The sequence below is a fragment of the Lepidochelys kempii genome, chromosome 2 (genome assembly GCF_965140285.1).
Source record: "Lepidochelys kempii isolate rLepKem1 chromosome 2, rLepKem1.hap1, whole genome shotgun sequence".
Classification (NCBI taxonomy): Eukaryota; Metazoa; Chordata; order Testudines; family Cheloniidae; genus Lepidochelys; species Lepidochelys kempii.
The window spans coordinates 176,627,564-176,648,119 of NC_136381.1; the positions used below are offsets into that span (position 1 = coordinate 176,627,564).

The 20,556-nt window shown below is 40.5% G+C and overlaps 1 protein-coding gene across 5 annotated transcripts in view; it reads right to left on the reverse strand.

Annotated features, from left to right (window-relative positions):
• Positions 1-20,556, reverse strand: part of HECW1 (HECT, C2 and WW domain containing E3 ubiquitin protein ligase 1) — a 353,214-nt gene that overhangs the window by 245,112 nt on the left and 87,546 nt on the right. For all 5 annotated transcript variants that reach the window (XM_073332820.1, XM_073332821.1, XM_073332823.1 and 2 more), the window contains one exon: positions 14,932-14,989. In XM_073332820.1, the coding sequence (XP_073188921.1) occupies positions 14,932-14,958 (27 nt within the window). In that variant the 5' untranslated portion in view covers positions 14,959-14,989. The remainder of the gene's footprint in view (positions 1-14,931; positions 14,990-20,556) is intronic.

Genomic DNA, 20,556 nt, shown 5'->3' on the forward strand with positions numbered 1-20,556 from the left:
GGAGGGTTAACCATGCAGAAATAATAGAAGTGTCCTTACAGTATACTTTATAACATAAAAAGTTTCTCTGTGTTCTTTCCAGAGTACAGAATGAAATATAGTAGACACTCGTTTGCAGCAACACCTTCTAAGAGCAGCCATCCCTGGGGAACCCTTTCCCTACTGTGAATTGTCGACACTCCCCATAACAGCAATAGCTGCTTAGGAGCAACATAGCAAAAGGGCATTGATATGTTGCTACTAATGAGCGTCTACTGTACTGAGACTACAGTTTCCTTAAGGGATGCTGGAAACTAATTTGAAGTCCAAAATTCAACTTTCAGTTCTATTCCCATTGAAGTAAATGACAAACCTCCCACTGACTTAGAAGAATTGGGATCTAGTTCTAGACTACAGGAATATGGAAGGTGCTGTGTTCCCAAAATGTCTGGCAAAAAGTGGAATTCTCAACAATTTTCCTGCCAAAATGGGGAAATTCCCCTACAACCTTCATTGCAAACTTTCCCCCAGTTTCCCACTGTGACATAGTATTCAACTCTCCTTCAGTATGAGAAAGTTCCATTATGAGAACATTCCAAGTTCACCTCTGTGCCACACAAACCTTAGGTTACCTCATTTTTCATTTTTGTAAATGTTAGATTTAAAGTTCTGCATAATATAAATGAAGTTATTGATAATGGGTACAGCCATAAGGCGCACATACGAGATTACTATAGCAAATATGATCATTGGTTAATAGTGTTACTCTTTAGCCATCCTTGTAAGCAGAAGTTCAGAATGAGCTAGGTTTTCAAGAGTTGGGGGTAAATTCTTTATGATCTTTAAAGCACTGGATTGAACCAGACACTTAGGCCTTGTTTAGACTAGGAAAATAAGTTTGTTTTCCAAATCAAATTAGCTCAATTGAGCTAGCTGAAATCCATGGAAAATCCCGCTTATCACCAATGTAGACATACTTGTATACTTCATTTCCATTTTAGCTGTTCAAATGATAGTTTAAGAGGGAACTTTCAGATTACACCAAGTAATGTCCCTAGAAATGAGGGATATGTGAACAGTTTGTTACCTATCCTAGTGCTGCTAACTCTTGCAATTATCACAAGTCTCATGATATATGGTTTCAGAGTAGCAGCCGTGTTAGTCTGTATCCACAAAAAGAAAAGGAGGACTTGTGGCACCTTAGAGACTAACAAATTTATTTGAGCATAAGCTTTCGTGAGCTACTGCTCTCTTCATCGGATGCATTCAGTGGCCACTGAATGCATCCGATGAAGTGAGCTGTAGCTCACGAAAACTTATGCTCAAATAAATTCATTAGTCTCTAAGGTGCCACAAGTACTCCTTTTCTTTTTATGATATATGATGTTTTTCTTAAAACCCTAGCTGCTGGAATCAAGCAACTGCATACATATAATCTTTCATTTACCATGATCAACCCACTCCCACCCACACCCCTCTCCCCCAGTAAAACTCAAAAAAACCATCAATCTAATCACTTCAGTATATTAGACATTTTTAGTTCATTTTCTATTAGGTTGTGATTTCTGAAGCCATCATCAATTTTGGTAAATGCTACTGCTTTTGTATGAGCAACTCCCACTGAAGCTGTGGGAATTATGCACCGGTATTTGCTAGCAGAATTTGGCCCTTATTGCTCTAACCTTTCAAAAAGAAAGACTGAAACCACAGACGTAAATATTTCAAAACATGTCGCACAATCTCAAGAAATCATTTATAACTACATATGTGTAATAAAACAAGCGAAACAACAGACATGCGGGGACATAAATCACATGTTAGAAAGGCTGTGAATGTAAGAGTACTATAAAATGGTTAGTGATAGAGCACAACTAAGTTAGTTACCTTGTAATTACCATACAAGATAGATAAAAGATGGGCTATATATTTTGAGACACCTTACAGGGACCTGATTTTCAGAGGGTGGGTGCTTAGCCCTGTCTGAAAAGTGCGAGGGTGTCTCAAGTTGAGCACTCAGTAACTGAGGCACCAAAATTACTGGCCACTTTTGAAAATTTAAGCCTTAGAAAGTAATGTAGGATGGCATATTAAATAAACTTAAATATACATACGAGACTACAAGATCAGATTAGGGATGTGATCATGGACCATTTAAAAAGTACAGTCATCTAGTTATAGCGATGACATTCTTAGAAAAGAAACTTGATTCCAAGTACTTCTTTCTTATAGACAAGAACTATAGATGGTTCACAACCTGCAATCTGGGGCTTTTGTTCTACTATGGCACCAACCCCACTGTAATTTTTATTTAGCTTACTGATTTGTCCCCACTGTATTAAAATTGTTTACTTTCATCACTTTGGATTAGCTTGCAGTTTTATGGAATTCACATTGCTGTTGTGATTAACTTAACTGGAGTCTTAGAATGAATCTGTTGTGTGGGCAACTCCTCTATACTGTGTATAGAGTCAGACATCTCAAACCAGCTATACAGCTGGAACATGCACACTAAAATGGCCAAACATTACAGGTAACATGAGAATGTGCCCTATTGAGTTTTTTAGTGTTTTAGGACTAAAACCTGAACACCCTACCTACTAAGGATGAACTGGCAACGTACGCTCCCAATTAAATAAATGAATATGCTGGAACTCTTACATGACAATCATACTTCAATAATATAATCTTATTTGACTCCTATATATTTTTAAATACTGACTGGTTTTAAAGGGAAAAATGTTTGGGTCCTTTTGTTTGCTGTTTTACAATGCACACTATAAAGAAAGTCTGCAATTTATTTATTTATTACTTAGAAATATGAGGAATGTGAAATCTGGTCTTCCCTACTTATTCAGGAAGATTTGTTGGAGGTGTCAGAAATGTGGATTGTGAATTTATCACAGCCCCAGTGGTGTAATGTGCAATAACTATGACCTTAAGTAAAAAGGGAGTGAATATTCAATCTCTAATAAAGATGTCCTTCAACCTAAGTGTTTCTCAGGCCTGGTCTATACGAGAAAATTAGGTTGGTTTAACTACGTCAGTCAGGAGTGTGAAAAACCCACACCCCTGAGAGGTGCAGTTAAGACAACCTAAGTCCCCATGTATGCAACGCTAGGTGGAAGAATTCTTCTGACCTAGCTAGCACCTCTCAGGGAAGTGGATTACCTACTCATTGGCTTAAGTAGCGTCTATACTGAAGAGATGCAGCTTTGCTGCTGTACCATTTTTTAAGCGTAGACAAGCCCTCAGTCTTAACTTAATAGATGTTAACAAACAAACAATAGAGTCTTAAACAGGCTGAATAAAACAATTATTCGTCCCGTGTTAATCAGGTTTTATTTCCTTGGTACTCATGGAGTCATAACCCTACCCATTCTCCTTCCACAAAAGCCTTCAAACTTAAACAAGACCTAAATTTTGAATGTAAGCAGAACTATATTTTAAATAAAAAATATGTTGAGGCCTTTAAAAAAAAACAAGAACAGAAAAGGACACATAACCACTTTCCCCTTTGCAAGTGACTGTTTAAAGTAACAGTAGTAAAGTATTGCCTAAGGACTACACAGAAGAAAAGTCACAGAAATTGTGAAGCCAAAGGTCAAATGTGTTATTTCACAATCTTTTCTTTTCCAAAGACAGTATTTTCAAACAGCTATTGCTTAAAAAAGGTCCCTCTTGGGTGGTTTCTTTGATCTGTTGTTTGGAAGACACATCCATCTCAGTCTCAGAGTTCAGTATGTGCATACTGTATCAGTCATTTTGTTAAAAGAAAAGGAGGACTTGTGGCACCTTAGAGACTAACCAATTTATTAGAGCATAAGCTTTCGTGAGCTACAGCTCACTTCCTCAGATGCATATCGTGGAAACTGCAGCAGGCTTTATATATACACAGAGAATATGAAACAATACCTATTCCCACCCCACTGTCCTGCTGGTAATAGCTTATCTAAAGTGATTTCCAGCACAAATCCAGGTTTTCTCACCCTCCACCCCCCCACACAAATTCACTGAAACCAGTCATTTTGTTTTTTCAAAGTCTGATGTGTCTGATCAGCAGACTGCCTCTCCCAGCAGAGCCAGTTTTTCAGGGAACACTGCCTATCTACTGACTCATGTTTTCCTGAGGGAGTGGTTACAGCAGGGTGCAGGTGTTCTTTTCTTCTAGAGGTTGAGGAGGGAGAGCCCTTTAGTTTTGTTGACATTTTGATTGTGTAATTTTATTTTTATTTGTTATTATTTGTAGTCTGATAGTGTCTAGAAGCCCCAGCCACAACTGATGCCCTGTTTTTCTAGGTGCTTTGCAAACAATACAAACAAACAGTCATTATTTATTGCTATTTGTATTAAAGTAATGCCTAGGAGCCCCAGTCATGGGGCAATACCCCATTGTGTTAGGTCCTATGCAAACACAGACCAAAAAGTCCATTCCTGCCCAAAAAAGCTTACAATCTACGTATAAGACAAGAGACAATAGATGGATACAGACAGACTGGGGAACACAAGGAAACAATGAGACAATACTGGTCAGCATAGCAGGCAGCATAGCACACCAGCAGCCTAACTGTGGTTAAGTGTTTTGTAGGCATTTTGGCAAAAGGAGAGTTTTGAGGGCGGTTTTAAAGGTGAATAATGAGATGGCCCCTGTGACAAATATGGCAAATTTCTGCTATATACTGGACAAACCTTACTGAATTAAGGTAAACCGTATGGAATTAAGTTTAAGAATCTTAGGAGTTCATTGTATAAAAATGCAAATGTTTATATAAAAAGAAAAGGAGTACTTGTGGCACCTTAGAGACTAACCAATTTATCTGAGCATAAGCTTTCGTGAGCTACAGCTCACTTCATCAGATGCATTCAGTGGAAAATACAGTGAGGAGATTTATATACATACAGAACATGAAAAAATGGGTATTATCATACACACTGTAAGGAGAGTGATCACTTAAGATGAGCTATTACCAGCAGGAGAGCAGGGGGGGGAGGGGAGAAAACATTTTGTAGTGATAATCAAGGTGGGCCATTTCCAGCAGTTAAAAAGAACGTCTGAGGAACAGTGGGGGGTGGGGAATAAACATGGGGAAATAGTTTTACTTTGTGTAATGACCCATCCACTCCCGGTCTCTATTCAAGCCTAAGTTAATTGTATCCAGTTTGCAAATTAATTCCAATTCAGCAGTCTCTCGTTGGAGTCTGTTTTTGAAGTCTTTTTGTTGTAATATTGCGACTTTTAGGTCTGTAATTGAGTGACCAGAGAGATTGAAGTGTTCTCCGACTGGTTTATGAATGTTATAATTCTTGACATCTGATTTTTGTCCCTTTATTCTTTCACGTAGAGACTGTCCAGTTTGACCAATGTACATGGCAGAGGGTCATTGCTGGCACATGATGGCATAGATCACATTGGTAGATGTACAGGTGAATGAGCCTCTGATAGTGTGGCTGATGTGATTAGGCCCTATGATGGTGTGCCCTGAATAGATATGTGGACACAGTTGGCAACGGGCTTTGTTGCAAGGATAGGTTCCTGGGTTAGTGGTTCTGTTGTGTGGTGTGTGGTTGCTGGTGAGTATTTGCTTCAGGTTGGGGGGCTGTCTTTAGGCAAGGACTGGCCTGTCTCCCAAGATTTGTGAGAGTGATGGTCGTCCTTCAGGATAGGTTATAGATCCTTGATGATGCGTTGGAGAGGTTTTAGTTGGGGGCTGACGGTGATGGCTAGTGGCGTTCTGTTATTTTCTTTGTTGGGCCTGTCCTGTAGTAGGTGACTTTTGGGTACTCTTCTGGCTCTGTCAGTTTGTTTCTTCACTTCAGCCAGTGGGTATTGTAGTTGTAAGAATGCTTGATAGAGATCTTGTAGGTGTTTGTCTCTGTCTGAGGGGTTGGAGCAAATGCGGTTGTATCGTAGAGCTTGGCTGTAGACGATGGATCGTGTGGTGTGGTCTGGGTGAAAGCTGGAGGCATGCAGGTAGGAATAGCGGTCAGGAGGTTTCCGGTATAGGGTGGTGTTTATGTGACCATCGCTTATTAGCACCGTAGTGTCCAGGAAGTGGATCTCTTGTGTGGACTGGTTCAGGCTGAGGTTGACGGTGGGATGGAAATTGTTGAAATCATGGTGGAATTCCTCAAGGGCTTCTTTTCCAGGGGTCCAGATGATGAAGATGTCATCAATATAGTGCAAGTAGAGTAGGGGCATTAGGGGACGAGAGCTGAGGAAGTGTTGTTCTAAGTGAGCCATAAAAATGTTGGCATACTGTGGTGCCATGCGGGTATCCATAGCAGTGCTGCTGATTTGAAGGTATACATTGTCCCCAAATGTGAAATAGTTATGGGTGATGACAAAGTCACAAAGTTCAGCCACCAGGTTTGCCGTGACATTATCGGGGATAGTGTTCCTGATGGCTTGTAGTCCATCTTTGTGTGGAATGTTGCTGTAGAGGGCTTCTACATCCATAGTGGCCAGGATGGTGTTTTCAGGAAGATCACCGATGGATTGTAGTTTCCTCAGGAAGTCAGTGGTGTCTCAAAGATAGCTGGGAGTGCTGGTAGTATAGGGCCTGAGGAGGTAGTCTACATAGCCAGACAATCCTGCTGTCAGGGTGCCAATGCCTGAGATGATGGGGCGTCCAGGATTTCCAGGTTTATGGATCTTGGGTAGTAGATAGAATACCCCAGGTCGGGATTCCAGGGGTGTGTCTGTGCGGATTTGTTCTTGTGCTTTTTCAGGGAGTTTCTTGAGCAAATGCTGTAGTTGCTTTTGGTAACCCTCAGTGGGATCAGAGGGTAATGGCTTGTAGAAAGTGGTGTTGGAGAGCTGCCTAGCAGCCTCTGGTTCGTATTCCGACCTATTCATGATGACAACAGCACCTCCTTTGTCAGCCTTTTTGATTATGATGTCAGAGTTGTTCCTGAGGCTGTGGATGGCATAGTGTCTGCACGTCTGAGATTATGGGGCAAGTGATGCTGCTTTTCCACAATTTCAGCCCGTGCATGTCGGCGGAAGCACTCTATGTAGAAGTCCAGTCTGTTGTTTCGACCTTCAGGAGGAGTCCACCTAGAATCCTTCTTTTTGTAGTGTTGGTAGGAAGGTCTCTGTGGATTAGTATGTTGTTTAGAGGTGTGTTGGAAATATTCCTTGAGTCAGAGATGTCGAAAATAGGATCCTAGGTCACCACAGAACTGTATTATGTTCGTGGGGGGTGGAGGGGCAGAAGGAAAGGCCCCGAGATAGGACAGATTCTTCTGCTGGGCTGAGAGTATAGTTGGATAGATTAACAATATTGCTGGGTGGGTTAAGGGAACCATTGCTGTGGCCTCTTGCAGCATGTAGTAGTTTAGATAGTTTAGAGTCCTTTTTCTTTTGTAGAGAAGCAAAGTGTGTGTTGTAAATGGCTTGTCTAGTTTTTGTAAAGTACAGCCACAAGGAAGTTTGTGTGGAAGGTTGTTTTTTTATGAGAGTATCCAGTTTTGAGAGCTCATTCTTAATCTTTCCCTGTTTGCTATAGAGGATGTTGATCAGGTGGTTCCGCAGTTTCTCTGAGAGCGTGTGACACAAGCTGTCAGCATAGTCTGTAGGGAATGTAGATTGTAATGGATTTTTTACCTTCAGTCCTTTGGGTACGATGTCCATCTGTTTGCATTTGGAAAGGAAGATGATGTCTGTCTGTATCTGTACGAGTTTTTTCATGAAGTTGATAGATTTCCACTCCATATGGCTAAATGCAGTGCCTTGCATAATGACAGGTTTCAGAGTAGCAGCCGTGTTAGTCTGTATTCACAAAAAGAAAAGGAGTACTTGTGGCACCTTAGAGACTAACCAATTTATTTGAGCATCAGCTTTCGTGAGCTACAGCTCACTTCATCGGATGCATTCAGTGGAAAATACAGTGAGGAGATTTATATACACACAGAACATGAAAAAATGGGTGTTATCATACACACTGTAAGGAGAGTGATCACTTAAGATGAGCTATTACCAGCAGGAGAGTGGGGGGGGAGGGAGAAAACCTTTTGTAGTGATAATCAAGGTGGGCCATTTCCAGCAGTTAACAAGAACGTCTGAGGAACAGTGGGGGGGAGGGAGAAATAATGCCCCTACTCTACTTGCGCTATATTGCGCTATATTGATGACATCTTCATCATCTGAACCCCTGGAAAAGAAGCCCTTGAGGAATTCCACCATGATTTCAACAATTTCCATCCCACCATCAACCTCAGCCTGGACCAGTCCACACAAGAGATCCACTTCCTGGACACTACGGTGCTAATAAGCGATGGTCACATAAACACCACCCTATACCGGAAACCTCCTGACCGCTATTCCTACCTACATGCCTCTAGCTTTCACCCAGACCACACCACACGATCCATCGTCTACAGCCAAGCTCTACGATACAACCGCATTTGCTCCAACCCCTCAGACAGAGACAAACACCTACAAGATCTCTATCAAGCATTCTTACAACTACAATACCCACCGGCTGAAGTGAAGAAACAAACTGACAGAGCCAGAAGAGTACCCAGAAGTCACCTACTACAGGACAGGCCCAACAAAGAAAATAACAGAACGCCACTAGCCATCACCTTCAGCCCCCAACTAAAACCTCTCCAACGCATCATCAAGGATCTATAACCTATCCTGAAGGACGACCATCACTCTCACAAATCTTGGGAGACAGGCCAGTCCTTGCCTAAAGACAGCCCCCCAACCTGAAGCAAATACTCACCAGCAACCACACACCACACAACAGAACCACTAACCCAGGAACCTATCCTTGCAACAAAGCCCGTTGCCAACTGTGTCCACATATCTATTCAGGGCACACCATCATGGGGCCTAATCACATCAGCCACACTATCAGAGGCTCATTCACCTGTACATCTACCAATGTGATCTATGCCATCATGTGCCAGCAATGACCCTCTGCCATGTACATTGGTCAAACTGGACAGTCTCTTTGTAAGAGAATAAAGGGACAAAAATCAGATGTCAACAATTATAACATTCATATACCAGTCGGAGAACACTTCAATCTCTCTGGTCACTCGAATACAGACCTAAGTCACAATATTACAACAAAAAGACTTCAAAAACAGACTCCAACGAGAGACTGCTGAATTGGAATTAATTTGCAAACTGGATACAATTAACTTAGGCTTGAATAGAGACTGGGAGTGGATGGGTCATTACACAAAGTAAAACTATTTCCCCATGTTTATTCCCCACCTCCCACCCCCCACTGTTCCTCAGACGTTCTTTTTAACTGCTGGAAATGGCCCACCTTGATTATCACTACAAAATTTTTTCTCCCCACCCCTGCTCTCCTGCTGGTAATAGCTCATCTTAAGTGATCACTCTCCTTACAGTGTGTATGATAACACCCATTTTTTCGTGTTCAGTGTGTATATCAATCTCCTCACTGTATTTTCCACTGAATGCATCCGATGAAGTGAGCTTCACAAAAAGCTTATGTTCAAATAAATTGGAAAATGTTTATATGTTATTGTGGGATTGTATGTAACGTGTCTAGGAGATATGACTAATGTAATACCTGACAAGCTTTGTGAGCTTCAAAGGACTCTTTGAAACAATATGCTAGACAAATAAAGGTAAGTGGGATTCTTAAGAAATATTTGGGAGGTGGGGAAGGCAGCTTCTCACTTCTGGACCCATCCTTTTGAAGCTGTGCTCTGGAAAAACCTATTGCTGTTACATGAAGACCAGACCAGAGGCCCAAACTGGAAAAAAGAGTGACTCACATATTCATGGATGTGTTTGTTCTCTCTGATGCTTTTACCTTAAGAATAAATGTGCTTGCTTAGAAAGAGCTGTGGGGTACCTTATTACTGTGGTAATTATCCTGTTCAGAGCCTTTGAAGAGAAAGCAAAATTGGCCTACTGAGCAGTCTGTATTCACAGTGTTGAGAGAGACATGTATCTCCGGCCAAGAGAGGTGACAGCTGGGGAGTCGGAATCCTGGGAGTGGGTGCCCTTGCTGGACCATGGCAGGGGAATACAGGTGCAGTTGCCCTGAATGGGGACAGCACCATTCCTGCAAATACCTCCATGTAGAAGTATCCCTGTGCCCATGCGATGCCCCACTGACTTCAACAAGGCTGCATGTGAGTGAACTCCTAAATGTGCACACAGTCAATTGCAGGATCGGGACCTAAACAGGTAAGACAGACTAATGGTGGCAGAAATTTTCTATTATAAATGCATCCAAAAAGATATGACAGAAACACAGTATAAACTGAATAAATAAATACACAGATTATTAAGCTACTGTCTGACTTTCCAGGCAAACAATGCAAAATTATAACAAGCTAGATGACATTGCTGCAGCTAGCCAAGGTGAAAAAAAAAACAATCTAAGTCTAAGTAAAAGTGTAAAGTGTAATAAAATTAATCTATCACTGTATATACAGTATACACTGTATGTATAGGTCTGTGCACACATAGATACAGTGCCATCTACAAAAATACAGCAGGAATTCACAAGAAAAGCTATGAACTAGTCTTGTGGAACTTGCAAGCCTCCAACTACAAATGAATGCAGGGTACATGAGTGCAAGCAAAATTCCACCAATTTAGAATGTTTTCCATAAGTGTCAGCTACAATTATTTCTCTGCTCTCATAAAACAGAGAGTCTAGGGCTCCTTTGGAAGTTTCCTGCTGCAAAAAAGTAAATCTGGCTCCTTAGGAAACTTGAGAGTTCCAAATGACAACCTCTGTGTAGCAATATATTATAAATTCCATTCATGACAACCTCTTTGCCAAAGATCAAAGCTCAAGTGATTTGCACTGTACATACCACCATTAGGACCCTGAATTAAAAATAGAGTTGTATAATATAGCATGTAGACTATGGACATAGTTCATTATTTATAATGCTCCAGTCTCAACAAAAAATCCTGCACAGAAATCAAAAAGTTAAGTTATTAATATTAATTAAAACCCTTCAGATAGAAGAGTGAATCTTTGCAAACCTAAAGATTGTGTGGGTTTACATGAGAGGAGAATTTGGTCTATATGGCTCAAATTTATCTGTGTTGTATTCCCACCACCACCACCCACTTCTCTATCACACACACACGGATTTATACCAAACATAGAGGGTCACAAACTTCATTGCTTTTGTAGGCCAAGTGCATTGCACACACCATAGGCCCCTTGCATTCCTCCATTCCACCCCACAAGCTCTTTGTGTGCCACCCTCCCATCCCCCTCTACTTCAGCAACGTTCTGCAACCTATCCCCCTCCCCTCATGCCAGGGCCTGTGTGCCCCCCATTTTCCCTCCCACCATACCCAGGGTTCTGTGTGCCCCTCATACTCTCCTCCCCTCATGCCAAGGGCTCTGTGTGCCCCCATACCCGCACCTCCCATAATCAGGGATCTGCATGCCCCCATACCAGATTTCTGTCCGCCCCCGCCTCCCCCCATGTCAGGGACTCTGTGTCTCTCCTTTTTCTCCCCCCTCCAAAGTACCTTTCTTCCCCCAGGATTGGAAGGGACACGCAGATGGCTGTCCTCCAAGGCAATCAAAAACAGAGCATCAAAACTGGGATTATCCCACAGTAATGGCAATGGCAATTCTATTAATATCAGATAGTTCAGAGGTAAAATTTAAGTGCCCTCTTTGACAATCATAGTCTGTTGAGATGAAATATGCTTTTCTTTATACATGATAAGAATAATGCGTTTGCTTTGATGTTGGCACTGTAAGATTTATGATGTCCTTAACTATTCATTTCCATGCTTTTAAGTGCTTGAGTTTTGTAAATGATGTGATGGGAAAATACAGCATTGTCACCTAGCAAATTCAATTTTTGAATGTTTATTTTTGGAGGTGGGTGTTAATTACGGTTTTTTGTTTTGTTTTGTTTTATATATATGTAAAGATAAACACAACAGAGCATGACCCATCTATTTACTCAAGTATTTTCTTGAGTTTTGGATATGTAGTGTAAGTAGTTTTAAGTGATGGGCAGATATTGGGCGTAGCATGGCTAGCTAGCATTACTGCCTATAACAGTATGCTCTATTGCTCAAATTATATTTCAATTTTGCAAATACACCCAGAGGCTAAGATATAGTTATAAATCAATGTATAAATAAATAATCCCATTTTAGATGTGAAAGAAGAGAAAGTCTCTTAGTCTAGTGGTATTTATTAATTTTAATGATAAAACATAACTTTCAAAAGAACGTAGGTGCCGTGATGTTGGCATAGAAGAGGAGACTTAAGATTTTTTTCTTCTAAATGTAATCCTTACACATCCATACAATCTGCAAATTAGTTGTTCCTACTGCACCTGCGATATATCAGCTTGTGTGAATGTGTACCTCTGCCCTCTACTGTATATAAGGGGATTTACTCACCTGTTTGGAATCTATGTCTGTTAGTCTTAATGCTACTAACAAAGATTCTCCTTTAGCTCAAATAGTAAAGGACTGTGTGTTGGGAGAAGAATTTTGTGAGCTGCATACCCCATTCTACATATATGCAGTGTAGCTCAGGACCTGTTATCTCTCTGTTTACACAGATGGATTATACATTGCTATGGTTTTTCCAAGGATGTCCTTCCACTGACTGATGGGGGGGCACCATTACTGAAAATGACCATTCCAGGGACAGAAGGGAAGAGTGGTCAGTGGCAGCTGTGAATTACTTTTAAATTTTCAGTGTAAGCTTGCTCTAACCTGTTACTTATACAGGGGGCATGAAGCACAGGTCCTCCCTCCATTTGGAAAAATATGGTGAGAATTATTTCCCAGTCACAGGTCAGCAGTTGAAATTGTGCAAAATATTTTATTTCATTTAATGTATTTAAAAAAATTATTGGTGAAATGTCTAAAAAATAGCAGGGCTTTGGATCTGTGACACCAACATCCATCACTACTTTGGAAGGTTTGAGCATTGTTGGCCTCACAGGTTGAGGCCCAAAGGAAATTTAAAAGAAGCATCTCTGGAAGAGAGGAGGCATTGTATACTTAAACATAGTTCTTTGCAGCTGCAGGCAACACAGGAAACTGCTATAAACTGTAGTGCATCATATTTAAATAGTTTGGAAAATCATATCTCCTCTGACTAATAGGATACAGCAACCCCTTCCTTTAACCCTCTGAGCTGTGAACCTAGCCATAGTTATCTATAATTTTGCCACTTCCAGGTTGAATGGCTGTAATAAGCTCAAGGGCTACCCTTGAAGGTCACTCAGGAACTTTAGCTAGCATAGACTGTGGTTCATTCTCCTTTTAAATGTGACAAGCTGACATGATCATGCAACACATGGGTTCTGGGCTCTGCACAAGCTCCCAATTCCCTTCTTGTGCAATCTAAGCTGTTGGTTGTCAAGTATAAACCTCTGAATGGTCTATGACCACTATGCCTCAAAGACCACCTCTACCACTCTGCCCCAACATATCAGTTATGAGTTACTGGAATGCTCTTTCTATCTATCCCTAAGGTAGAACTCCTGAAGACAGGTGGCAGAATTCTTGGTGGTGAACCCTGAGCTCTAGGAGTCACTCCTTGGGTCTGCACAAGTTTGCAAAGATATTAGGAGGCAGTGAAAGATGCAATTGTGCAATCTGTTTCTCTGTTTTCAGGGTCACTTTCTGGGAAAGGCTGTATTATCACCAATGGATAAGAGTTGATAACCCTGCAGATGGGTCTTTCTTGTGTTCAAGAGATGTTTATTGGTTTTCAATTCTTATAAATGTATCCACATTCTCTTACTGGCTTACATTAATTACACATTACTTTTGTATCTTTTAGTTATTAAAGAATCTCTCCTATCTCATTCTCTCCATTTGAAAAAAAACCCCATTTATTTTAACTCCTAAAACTAATTGCATCTTCCTTCTCACTTTGTCAGTATTACAAATGCTGTAGAAGCACATAGTCAGAACCCCACTACATTTACAAATATAGGGAGTTCAAATCATGAATACTATACAATATTTACATAAAGATACCAGTCATTATGATGGCTGCTTATATTTCCTCAGCAATTAGAGCTTCGTCTAATTTGCACACAGAACAAGCACCAAATATCCCCCTAGTAAGATAATTAATGTCTAAGGCCTTTATTGACTACCATAAATTGCAAAATTCAATGCATAGAGAACAGGTCCCCATGGAATTGGAAGAACATAATGACCTGCTTATATATAAGGCAGTATTTTGTATTTTCCAGGAATTCAAGTTATTCTGTGGATTCAGCAGCAAAGAAAAATGTAAAGGTAAGTAACTGAAGACTGTGCTTATTTCAGTGATGGAAATAATACCAGCAAGGCACTTGCACACATTCTGGCTCTTTTTATGAACATATAGCACTTTAGAAAACCCAAGCTCTTCAGAAAGGTGTATAATACAATAACAGTATGTTACTGCATGCTTAGCATCTCACAGATTCAACTATTATACAGCTAGTGTCCGTCATATACTTTTGAGTTTCACATCATGTATATACTGTGATGACTGATATTTGTGTTTTGATGACTTTGAATGAATTCAAGATTAAATCTGTGAATTTCAGAAAATGCCCCATGACTGTGAGTGGCTGATGCCTTCGGTGTTTTGTTTAAGTATGAATGTGAGCAACTGCAATGTTATAGTTGCCTGCTGCTCCCAGGACTTCCTTGTGATCATCTTGCAATGGTTACCATGGCATGGTTGAATAAAATAAATATACCTGTGCAGGGCTTGTTAAAAAAAAGTTTGTACGGGAACTTAATATGTAAAGAAGATTACTTCAAATGAAGCATTGTCAGGTTTAGCTGTAAAAGGATCTCAAATTGCCTAAACTGCGTTTGTTTGATATCTAAATGTATACCGGGGCAGCTGCAACTAGCTCTGAGCTAAGGCGCATTCCATTATGAATGGTAGTGAATTTATAATGGAATGGTATGGATGGTTTTTATAATCAGAAAAACACACTGACCTTAACACTACACAGGTGGAGCAGCATAATGACCCGGCAATTGTAAGCGCATCAATTCCTGGGGAAAAGTTCAATGAGATTAACTCAGCATGTATCCCAAAACCAACATTAGTGATATAAAATACAGAACATTGTGTTTTCTACCAAAATAGATCTTACATATGCCAACATTTAATTTATTTACTTAAATTTTTGATACTGAGTAATTCATATGTTAACTGTACATTCTTTTCTACCAAGGGATATTATTATGATACAGCAGACTTGGATGCTACAACAGTGAATTATGCTTTTAAAAATTATTTTAATTAAGTAAAATAAACTTTTCAGACTATCAAAGATTAAGCATCAGATTTCATTTAGCCCAAAAGGGAAATGAAACAAAACATCCAGCTAAGATATGACAAACACAGACTAGTACTGGCTCTTTAGGCATCGTCATAAGAAACTGGTCAGATTGAAAGAGTTTCGATAGACAACAGTCAACCAGATTTCCATTTAAACCACCAATGTATTTGTAGTGGTGGTACCAGGTGAGTTTCCATTGCAAAGGAAGATAATTTCAGTGCCCTGTACTTGCATTGACCTAGTATCAAACACAATTCAAAGGCAAAAAATCACAGCTGTGTTCTCTGCTTATACTTTGTCCAATATTGAGTAAAGATGAGGAACCTCTGCTCTTCCTATAAACTATAACCAGCTATTCACTTGAATCTTAGGAAAACTTCAGAGAGAAATAATCATGAAATACTAAAATGTACAGCCTTAGTCATACCATGGGCCAAATCCAGCTGTCATTACTCAGGCAAAATTCCTAAGGATTGCAGAATATCTCCCAATAAAATAAATGTAACTTTCAAGAACCCACAGTACAAGAAAATTAGTAACATTTTAATTCAACCTATATTTAATACTTAGTAATGGCCATTACATTTAATTTTGCAACTTTAATCGATCCCCTCTGTTTCTCTTGCTTTTTTATAGCTTCTTCATTTTATTATCATAGAAACATTTAGACATCTAGAAACATCCTCACACAAAAAGATGATAATAATCTCCCATAACTCTTTAATCTGGGCATCTCTTGAGTCTGTCACCCTGCAAACTAAAATTCATACTTATCCCTACTTTTCCTCAGGGTGCTCAAGAATGACTCAGAAAGCTTGCACAGGTAGAAATTTCATAACAGCATGAACAAAAGAGCCTTGGCACACCAAATGTACCACCATAAAAATGTTAATTCAACAAATCACAAAAATGAACAAGACAAGGAAAACAGATGGAAAAAATAAGAATTCAGCAGGAAAACTACAGTCTTCAGACATTCTTAATTATAAAATAATTTCATTTGATTACATTCCACCTATATTAAAAAACACTGCCTGCAAAATATATAAAAGATATCAAATACAACAGATAAAATAAAATAAAAAGAACAGATATTGACTACCCTTCTCAAATGCCTTTCATTTTGAGGGATGTAACTCAGTTTAGTCCCAAAGTTACATACATTCCATACAAATTTTGTGTTCTCTCTCTTTTATTGAGGAAAATTATTTCTAAAGGAAACAGAGTTGGATGACCCCCAAACGTAGAGAGAGATGTATTTATCACCCCAAAGGATCCCACAGTATTTTAACTTTCCTGCATGCATAATTTTTGTGGCCTTCATTTTGGGTCTTTGTCACACACTGCATCCCACATTTGGACTCTGGCTTTCTGAGAGGTACGCTTCTACTATGCTTTTGTGGTTCATCCCTTTTCCCCACCTTGTCTTTCTTTCTAGTTTGGAAACTTTTCAGGGCAAGGACAGTGTTTTCTTATGTGCCTGTACAACATCTAACACATTTGGGGGGCACAACTCTACTATAAATTATTAAAGATAATATTAATACAGGGCTAGATTGTGACATTACGATCTTGTCCCTAGGAAGTGTGGTGTATTGGTGTGCTGGCCCTGCGGCAGCCTGGGAGGGAGATATCCACACTGCTCTGGGGAGGAAGAAAATTACATTAGGTCTATTCTTAGCACGGTGTACACTCCCTGAAATGCCAGCATAGCTTCATCGCCAGGAATATAGGAGGGGGCAGAATCATGACTCTGCTCCCTCTTTTCCCCCTCCCACCCACCTGTGTGAGGAGGGTTGTAGCCTCTCTGTGGACCCTGCTATCTCTCTCGCACAGAAAGCACTGGTGCAAGACAGTAAAGGGGAGGAGGGGGCTATTCCCTTTACTAACTTCTTATGGCATGTAGGATGAGCCACAACCTGGCCTATAAATGAGGTACACCTTGTATAGGACCAGTCTTGCAAAATGCTGCATGTGGATTAAGTTAATGGGCGCTGAGTGTACATAGCACTGTGTAGGATTGGGCCCCTGGTGTTGACTGGAGAGGCTGAGTGACAACAGTATTTTCTACATGCAGAAAACCACTGAATTTCTGTTATCTATGGTGAAGGTTAAAAAGCAAGCAAGCACTGTTCTCCTGTATTAATCAGACTTTGACAGATCTTATACGAAATAGAAAGAATGCAAATTCACTATCCATGCTCCTCCTATGTGAGTTTTGCTGGCTATAGTCCTAGCAGGAAATAGACCTTAGATTGTTCAGTCTAACCTAAGTCAGAGCCAAGGTGCGGGTGAAGCTGGACAAAGAATCCAGGATGCATAACCCTCTCCCTGACACCCCATCTCCCTACTGTGCTGTGCAGATCTTTGCTGCAGTAGATAATCTGACCTTGAGGTCTTAAAATTAATCAGCTTTCTTCCCCCACCCCTCAAAATGTCTCTGAGCCAAGTGCTTACATGTCTCTAATGCTGAAAGGGGAAGAAGCCTTTACCAGAGCAAACTGATATATGTTACTGTCAACACTACATGGTGCGTGCAAGCTACTGCAATCCTCTAGTCTCCATTTTCTGATATTAAAATGACTGACCAGTTTGACCACTTCTCTTTGGGAGAAGTGGAGGCAGGTCAAACTGGTCAGTCATTTTAATATCAGAAAATGGAGACTAGAGGATATCAATGAGAGTATATTTTCACAAAATGAAAATGGTCAGAGATCTAGAAATATAGGCGTAACCCCCCTATGGGATATACCTTGGCTTCCCTGGTGTCTCCGTGCCAATCACTTGGGCAGGGACATTGCGGATTTCCAAGGAAACCCCAGGGAGTAGAACACTGCCCCAGGAAGTAGCATGCTCAAGGGCAGGCTCAGCAGCTCAGTTGCCTCATAAAAAAAAGGATGAGAAGAAAGATGCTAGTTTGAGCAGAAGAAGCCTCTGCCAGCTCAGAGGAGTTAATGCAGCATGTTCCTGGATGGCCACCAGCACTCCTTCTCTAAGGAGGAAGCGGAGAGAGAGAAGGATTAAAGTGAGGAAGATTGGCAGGTTAAGCCTGGAGAAACTGAACTACCCGAACCAACGAGGAAGGTTCTCGGGATAGGCAGCTGGGAGAGTTGATAAAGAGAGAAGAAGAGCCATGTTGGAAAAAGAGACAGGAGTCCTCTACTGAAGGGAGGACATGCTTTTTGGTGAGGTTGGTATTCCCAGGCCTGAATACAGGGTCATTCCTGAAAACTGACCTCTGAGGACTTGGCAGCAATATCCCTAAGTTTGTTCTGGTCCCTGTTCATAGTAACTCTCACTTTACAGGTTTCATTTGGGAAAGCTCTCAACTAATTTAGGAATAGATTGGTCCTTTAGCTCCCTAGCTAAAATAGTTACCGCAGGGCAAGATATATTCCTGTTGTTAGATCAGGCATTCCTGCTTGTTTTGACCTACAGTGGGGTCTTATAGAATAAGAAGTAAGGATTTAGGATTTTAGAATTATGTTCATATTGTCTGTGCCTGTTCCCTGAATTCCCTCAAAGGCAGAAGCAGTATGATTTCGGTAGTGAAAAATTCTACATGACAAGCATAAGATAGCGTGGACCTCGACCAAGGCTATCAGACCCCTCTTACAGCTGCTGAGGGAACCAGGATCTAAACCTGAGGATCATCCACATCATGGGTTTGTGACTGCATCAACCCTTAGTTTGGTAGTCAGGAACATTGTTTGGAAGACACCTATGAACTGACTGTGGGATAATTTGCTGTTTACTACTACTGAATACACAGCTCTCACCAGCCAGCCAGGGCCCCAAGGTAGTATACATTCCAACAGGACATGACAGTCTTATTCCCCTCTGATGTAAGTCAGGGATTGGGCACCAGTGACTAAGAGTATTTGTCTGTATTGTTAATTAATATTTATCATTTGTTGAATACAATGACCTTATCTAATTTACTGTATGTCTCCATGTTATTCCCTGGAAGTCTATCAGCCCCGTGGCTGGGTCAGGGTTAAACAGTAGTTAGAATGTTTTCCTTTCAAGCAGCATCACTGGTACTTTTGCCAGGAAGGAGTGTGGGAGGTGGAGGCATCGCCAAGTACTTGTGTTTTGGAATAATACAAAGAAAACACTCAGCTGAGGCTGGAGGCAGGACTCAGAAGAACCCAGGCTTGTCTGTCAAACCCATAAGAAGAGTGGCACCAGAGGAGGTAACTGGGTAGAATAGGGACCTTACACAGGGAAAGATTTTTTATTTACAGTAATGCACCTTTAAACTGCTCTGGCAATATAGTAGGTATCATTGTAATTCAGAGTGATGTAACTGGGCCTTCTCATAAACTACAATCAGGCCTATGTACTTTTGTTGCTGCCAAGAATCTGCTTCGTCCTGAACAATCAGAAGATTCACCGTACACTTATAAATACTGGTATGCCTCTGAGCATCAGAAAGATCTTTCTAAACATTAATAAAGAAGCCTAATTTCAAACCTCAGCTAGATAAGTATCACTATCCCCATTTTACGAACTAAGAAACAGAGGTCAGTGGGCCTGCAGTTTCAAAAATGTCCATATATTCTGGGTGTTCAACTTACACTTGGGACCTGATTTTCAGAGATGTCATGCACCTGAAGTTATGAATGACTTCAGCTGACACAATGGTTTCAGTCTGTGGGTCTTAGATTGTAAAATCCCTTTGGGCTGCAACCATATCTTTTTCTGTATTTGTACAACACCGTGCACACTGACAGTTCTCAATAAAAACTAAAATAATAGTACTATGAATGATATATGTAGGAAAAGGCTTAATTAGAGTTGCTGTGAGAATCTACACACCTGGTTTTTTTTATTTGCCTGCTTTTTGTTTTGTATTTAATGTGTGAATTTAGTGCTGGAGAAAGGAGCCAGAGTGAAACCCCTGAAAACAAAAGTCCTATGCTTAGCCACAGAACAATTACAAGAATGGCAGCACAAGCTTCCCCACACTGCTGTACTAGTGTGCCTCAGTGCTTACCTGGACAGAGACCCCAGACCACATTTAGCTTGATAGGGTAGCTAAGTGTACACATACCAGGTCTTCAGCTGGTATAAATTATCATAGGGCCATTGATTTAAATGGAGCAATAATAGTTTACACCAGCTAAAGATTTGGCCTCAAGTCTTTGGCCCCTCTTCCAAAAAGATTGACAATGAGTGCCAGTTGTGATTTTTCTTGTAAAGTAGACATTAGACTACCAGAAAAGGGATGACTGAGACAAAAACTTTTTAATACAGGCCCACAACTGCTCCTGA